This window comes from Atta cephalotes (genome assembly GCF_000143395.1).
Source record: "Atta cephalotes unplaced genomic scaffold scaffold00002, whole genome shotgun sequence".
Taxonomy (NCBI): domain Eukaryota; kingdom Metazoa; phylum Arthropoda; class Insecta; order Hymenoptera; family Formicidae; genus Atta; species Atta cephalotes.
The window spans coordinates 7,773,725-7,780,963 of NW_012130066.1; the positions used below are offsets into that span (position 1 = coordinate 7,773,725).

At 32.9% G+C, this 7,239-nt stretch overlaps 2 protein-coding genes across 2 annotated transcripts in view; both read left to right on the plus strand.

Moving 5' to 3' along the window:
- LOC105621561 (vacuolar protein sorting-associated protein 11 homolog) overlaps positions 1–2,651 on the plus strand; it is a 5,533-nt gene extending 2,882 nt beyond the window's left edge. The window contains exons 9-16 of the mRNA XM_012203035.1: positions 115–303; positions 383–505; positions 606–733; positions 815–1,027; positions 1,096–1,268; positions 1,364–1,661; positions 1,760–2,079; positions 2,221–2,651. Of these exons, the coding sequence (XP_012058425.1) occupies positions 115–303; positions 383–505; positions 606–733; positions 815–1,027; positions 1,096–1,268; positions 1,364–1,661; positions 1,760–2,079; positions 2,221–2,651 (1,875 nt within the window). The remainder of the gene's footprint in view (positions 1–114; positions 304–382; positions 506–605; positions 734–814; positions 1,028–1,095; positions 1,269–1,363; positions 1,662–1,759; positions 2,080–2,220) is intronic.
- Positions 2,652–4,185: 1,534 nt separating this feature from the next.
- On the plus strand, positions 4,186–6,682 carry LOC105621572. The gene is made up of 5 exons (XM_012203046.1): positions 4,186–4,248; positions 4,603–4,655; positions 4,813–4,893; positions 5,182–5,402; positions 5,496–6,682. Exons 1-5 carry the CDS (start codon positions 4,186–4,188, stop codon positions 6,680–6,682), a joined length of 1,605 nt encoding a protein of 534 aa, XP_012058436.1.
- Positions 6,683–7,239: the final 557 nt, after the last annotated feature.

The window sequence follows — 7,239 nt, forward strand, 5'->3', positions numbered from 1 at the left end:
TTAATTAATTAATAATACGTACTACGTTACGTACGTAGTATNTATATATATATATAATATATATATATATATATATATATATATATATTTTATTACATTACTTTATAAATTTAGACTAAAGATCGTGAAGTTGACTTTGACGTAGAAATAGCGATAAAAGTTTGCCGACAAGCATCACCGGAGGATGCTCTACTACTTGCACAGAAACACGGTAAACACGAATGGTATCTTCGTATTCAAATCGAAGACAAACAAGAATATAAAAAGGCTTTAGAATACATGGCAACTTTAGAATTCGAAGAGGTATTACGTATTTACACAAAATTTCTACAAAAAAATGATAAAATATTTATATTAAAAAAACGGTTTAAAAATTATTTAGGCGGAAGCTAATATGAAGAAATATGGAAATATCTTAATAGAAAATGTGCCAAATGAATCCACACAATTTTTGAAAGCCTTGTGCACAAATTATAAACCATCCAACAAACCTCTTGTAGATCAGGTATGAATACATATATATTTAAATTTTATATGTTTAGACTAAGTTATTATTATCTAAAAATCTAAAAGATGGAAATTTATGGATTCTTTTATTGTTGTAGGAAGCTTTGAATGGTTATACAGAACAGCGTGTTGATAAAGCTAGTCCAGAAGATTTTATTCATTTATTTCTAAATAATTCTGAACGACTCGTAGAATTCTTGGAGCATTTAGTTAAATCAGATACAAGGTTATTATTCTTCACGATAAAAAGAATGCATACATTTTTTATCATGAAATTAATTCTTTATCTTTTTCATATTTTTTATAGGTGGAGTACACTTATTTACAACACCTTAGTGGAACATTATTTACATGTTTGGTTGGCATTAGATAACGATGTAGCTAAATTACAATATGAACAGAAAGTTGTACGACTTCTGCAGAATTCCGAGGCCCGTTATGATAAAGACCAAATATTAATACTTTGTCATCAACATAATTTCAGAAAAGGATTACTTTTCCTTTACGAAGAAAGCAAACTGTAAGATGTGATTGTATAAATAATTATATAAATACTTATAAATACATTTTTTTTATTTATTATCTTAGATATCAAGAAATATTAAGATTTCATTTATGCGAGGGAGATAGCGAACAAGTTCTCGCTACCTGCAAAAGATTCGGTCATCAGGATCCTAATCTATGGGTACAAGCTTTATGGAGTGTGGCTAAAAACAAGGATGCACCAACAAAACTTCTCGCGGATATATTAGCTTATATCGGTAAATATATTTGCAGAATTCAATCAATTGAGTTCAATCAATCAAATACATTAGAAAATATTGTTTTGTTAATGCATATAAAAATATCATTACAGCTCAAGAAAGACTATTATCTCCTTTAATGGTCATTGACGCAATTTCTACATCATTGACCTGCACACTGGGAGACGTTAGAAGTTATTTGTGCAGTGTATTACGAACAGAAAATGAGCAAACTCAAGCTGACACGGAATTAACAGAGAAATATAGAGCTGATACTCTTAAATTGCGAGAACAAATAGAAGCAATAAAGAATAATACGATAATTTTTCAAGGATCACGATGTAGCGCATGCCATCATCAATTGGAATTGCCATCTGTGCATTTCATGTGTCAACATTCTTATCATCAACAGTGAGTTCAGTTTTTTTTAATACTATTCTTATTTGTATTATGGTATATGAATTTATCTATCATATAATTTATTTCATTTTATATGTTTTTCTGGATAGTTGTTTTCAAAGCTTTTCGGAAAATGAAAATGAATGCCCAGCTTGCTTGCCAAATAACAAGAAATTATTGGATATTATAAGAGCGCAAGAACAGTCAAGAGATTTACATGAAACTTTCCACAGTCTTCTCGATCGAGCAGAAGATCCATTTTCCTTAGTAGCCGATTATTTTGGTAGAGGCGTTTTTAAAAAATTAACAGTAATCACTGATACAGACAAATCACTACCTACACCGACCAAGTTGGAGGAACCTAAGTTAAATTATGGACCAGGTGCAGAAGCGAGACTCAGATTAAATGAAGGAAAGAGTTCTATCTCAGGTATACTTTAATATCACACTTATATATGTATGCGTTTATTTTATTACGTATGAGTTACGAGTTACGAGTTATCTTTCATATATTCTTTTTACTTACAATCTTCAAATAACTAATTAATATGTTTTCGCATTTTTCTAACAGGAAAAATAGAGCCTCGACGAGCTGGATATGATGTTCCTACATTAATAACGGAAGAACGTTTCCGTAATTTTGTCAAGCCAGATGTGTATTCTTCATCGTTGGAGGCGAATATATCAGGAACGGGAAGCGGTTTATCGACGCCACGCGGTAACTCTGCTAAAGCTTCGCCGGTGCCGATTAGAGAAGCCCGCATTTTAAACAGTACTACACCAAAGTCATCGCCAATCGACAAGTCTTTTGTTTCGAAAACCCCTATTGTGTCATCAAATCCCTTTGAAACTGACGATTATGATGAATCTAAAAATCCCTTTGCTAACGATGACGACGATGATGACGTGAATAATCCTTTTAAAGACGATGATAATGATAATGATCGGGTTGGCAACGATGACGATGATTACAATAAAAATCTAAATCCATTCGGTAGGTAAACCGCAAATACATTTCACATCCGTGAAAAATTTGAATCAAGACAAAATATATATAAATGTATGTATACAAACAAATACTTTGCGATACGTAAAAAGAAAAAAATATTGTCAAATGCTTGCTTTAATAAGCATAATGAATTTACGAATCTAATGTATTATGTATAAACTTGTATAGTATCTACTTCAATTTTATATGCTGTAAAAATTTGATTTAGAGCATTAATATCACATTTCCTTCACTTTCACATATCGAAGACTTTATGCTTCGATTTTAGCTTAATATCTGTTAAAAAGAACATAGTATTACTTAAAATGCTATGCTTTTTGTATCTTTATGTAGATGAAATACGGTATTTAAATTTTGTCTATTTGTAAATGCTTATATTTGAGATAATCAGGATCGAAGAATCGTAAAATAAAAAGCAATTGAATCAATGAAAAAAAAGATATATTGATACGCTTTTGTAATAAGACTGTGATCTGAAAAAGAATCGAGTAAAATTTTGGAAGATAAGATTAATTGCAGATTGATTAAAAATTTATTATTTCATTCTGCATTTTTATTTGGCTGTTTTCATGATTACACGATTATATTGTTTAAATAGAAGGAGAGTCAAAGCAAGAAGAATGTTATTATAATCATTATGCCTTTATGTGCTGCATCTGTTTGCTTGAATAGAACAGCACGTGTAAAAGTATTGAAAAAGGAAAACGAATTATAAGATTGTATAATTATAAGATATTAGAAATAAGGAAATAAAAAGCATGAGTTTATATATGTATAAATTTATTTTTTGATTTTATATCATCTATTTCTAATCAAATTTACTTGTCTCAGATAAACTTTTTTTTAGAAGTAAATAGAGCATGTTATTTGTAGATGTCTTTTGCTATAATATCTAATTTCTAAATTATCAAACTGAGGAATCCAGAATTTCTCTGTTCGAAAATCAAACTTATTCATCCAATTACTAACAGAATAATGTACCTATTTATTATAATTTCTTTATAAAAATAAAGAAAATAATTTTATATTAAAAAGATATCTGATTTATAAAAAAAGCAAATCAAATATTTAGATCCGTCTTCTCCGAAAATATATAATCTTCTAATAAATTAGCGTGACTTAAAAGAATCCTCGATGTCATGACAATTTGCAAATTTATAATATTGCATTTAGACTTATTTATAAGTTTATTAGTTATAACATAATTCATTGAGCGGCTAAGTAGCAATTGAATTGTAATTGAATCCCAAGATAAGAATCAATCAAACTTGAGTTTCTTAGCGAATGTGGCATTGGATGCCCATTGACGCATCGAATGCGTCATCATCGCCTATCGTTCATTTCTATCATGGTGGTAGCACTGGGCGAGCTGACGTCATTGTTGAGTTCCGAAATTGAAATCAATAAGTGCAATGTGCAATGTTGTGTGTACATCACGGACGGTGGGAAATGGCGATTATGTCAAAACATCGCGCTAGATCTGATTGCGTTTGACTCGAAACGACAACGAGGATATTCATTGACGAGATGGCTCGCAACAGCAAGAAGAAACTCGCGATATTCATGGGTACATCGAAGTGTCTCATTTATGTGAGTTGCTTCGTCCTTCATGAGTGAATGACGCTCATTTCTCCCAGTTTCTTTTTTATTCGAAAAAAATTGCACATTCGCGAATGCAGAAATTGCCGCATTATAGAAATATTTCTGTAATTTTGCAGCTTTACCTAATTGCACTTGAATTCATGATCTCTGGATAGAATCAAACAATGGAGCATCCTATAAAATCCCAAGTATAAAAAGTTATCACGAGATTTTGTTACAATTTTATTAATAAAATTTATTAATAAAATTAATTAAATTTATTAATAAAATTAATTTTGTTACATATTCGATTACAAAATTGTTTATTTTTACGAATGTTTATAATATCACAATTCTTTTTAGGCAGAAGCAAAATACTGTGCCTCTGATATGCCTGGAGAAATAAAATACTATGAGTATGTTGCCTCTTTTAATTATATATTAACTAATTTTTATTAGATTGCATTTGATTTATCGACTGTAAAAAACTTATGTTTAAAGAATTGTTTATTGTATTTTGTTTATTATATTCCATATGAAAAATTAATTTTACATTGATTATAATGTTTGCAGATGTTCAAGAACAGAATATTGTTGTGCTTTTGGTTGTTGTGTGTCACCTGGATTTCATTTCCATCACTTGTGGTATTACTGGTAAGTCATCCAGACGACATCAATTAAAAGTAACATAATATTATAATTTCAATATTATAATTTTGCAATATTATAATTAAAATTCAAAAATAAATGTAACACGATATATGGTGTTACATAACAATTATATTGTTGAATGCGACATGTTGTAACATTAATGTTACTTTTAGGTGTTGATTGACAATAATGATTTCTTTGAATTTTAATAATAATCACAATGTGTTGTGTAATATGCAGCTTTTCCATTAAACTGAACAGCAATAAAAATATGTACAATTAATTTTTCAGGATCCTGGTTATAATCATGTTCTTGGTCTGTTCTGGTGGTGGTTGGTGGTACCGATACTGGTTGCAAGGCAGATACAGAGCAGCAGCTTCGGCTATTCCAACTCGCTCTTCTACCACTAGATCGCAAAGTTCTCTTCGTAATGCATCTTGTCAAGCGCAGCAAGCTCGTATTACATACAATTCAGCGAGAAATACCGTCCTATTACATCGCATGTGGAAAGGCTCGTATTCTTTTCTAATAGATTCACTTTATAAAAAGATTTACTTTGTATGAGAAATGTGAATACCTTATTTATGTAAATTTCCTTGAACAGGCCCTCAGAGAAATACAGCGGCGCCAGCATATAACGGTAATGCGACCACATCGACACACTATCAGAATATGAACGTTGTATTAAATGATGCCAATTGCCCTTATTATCAATTATACGGTCCTCCGCCTAGTTACGAGACAGTGATAGCGCAAACGCGTGGCAAAATCTCAAATCCGACATCGCCAGAGTCGTCTGCCGCCCGGTTGAATCTACAAACGGCGAATGTGATACCAAATCCGAGTGTACCACAGTGTTTTTTCTATAGCTGCAATTCTCCGGCGAGATTGGTGGACGGTAATTCAAGTCAATGTCAAAGTGATACCACGAATGCTCATCAACTTGATAGTCATGAGAATGTTCCTTTCGCGCATTTTTCCCAATATTGCACCACGAACAGTGCGGTTGGTCAAAACATGTGCGTTCCTTTGGAATATCCAGAAGAATCGATCGCGTCCGGGGGAAATAATTTCAGTTGTAATTATCAGAACAGTCCGCATCGATTACCAGGATATCCAACAGATAGATTGCCCAATGTGTCGGATGCGGAAAACGTGGCTCGTGGCTACGAGATTCCGAGTACCGAACATGCGATGCTCAATATTGACGCTGCGACTAGCAGCTATGGAGAATGTAATCCTTGGCATGAAAATGATCAATCTGTACGAGTCCATGGTAAGATTACCATGCAGGATGAAACTCGAACATCTCAGAAGAGATGCATGACGACCACAGATACGCACACTCTCTCGCCTAAGGAGAGCAGAAGCGAGAATGAATTGAAGCGTACGTTTAACGTAGTTCCTGTGATGCAGAGAAACTTTCCGAGAGGACGTACGAATTATGGCGGTTCCTTGCGATTACCGCGTAAACACACCGGTATCATTTACCAAGGTGATGGCTTCCAAAATGTTCTCCTCAGAGATTCGTCGAATGCTTCCCAACGGAGCACTTTTAATTCTGCTCAGACAGCAGCATCCGAAAGTGCGAGTTTTCTGGAACGAGATGCGAATTCTTCTCAATCAAATCCATCCAATAATGTGATATTAAAATCCTTTATTTTTGAAAATGTGCAATTGCCTCCAAGCGAAAATGTCGAGGAGGCCCGCGGTCTTCGTACAATGAATCGGAATATAAACTTTGATCTTGAAAGTAAACACAAATTAGACAGATCAAAGTCATTAGACTGAACGTAAATTGAAATTCTTATTGCGCGTATTACGCGATGTTTATTCTTATATGTCTCTACTATTTGCGCATAACTTGTAGCAATACAAACTTAGGATGCGGTCGAGTTGCCGCTACGAATGCTTCGAAACATTTTTGATTAGTCAATAAAATTTTTATCTTTCGATTGGTTAATCAAATGCTTTGAAGCATTTGTAGTGACAACTCGACCGCACCCTTAATTGTTCGTTATCAAGATACGTTATCAGAATAATCTTTAACGGAGTTTCCGACTGTCGCGAAGAAATAACGATTCTATTTTATCAGAAATAATGTGGTATCATTTTTATTAACACGTATGTATGGAATATTTTACGCAGCGGTAAGTGTTTCGTATTTATCAATTTCATAGTATTGTTTTACAATACTTCACTACTTCTTTAATTATCAATTTTAACGATTGAATCTCATGAAAGATGTGTGTGTGTGTGTGTGTGTGTGTGTGTGTGTGTGTGTGTGTGTGTGTGTGTGTGTGTGTGTGTGTGTGTGTGTGTGTGTGTGTGTGTGTGTGTGTGTGTGT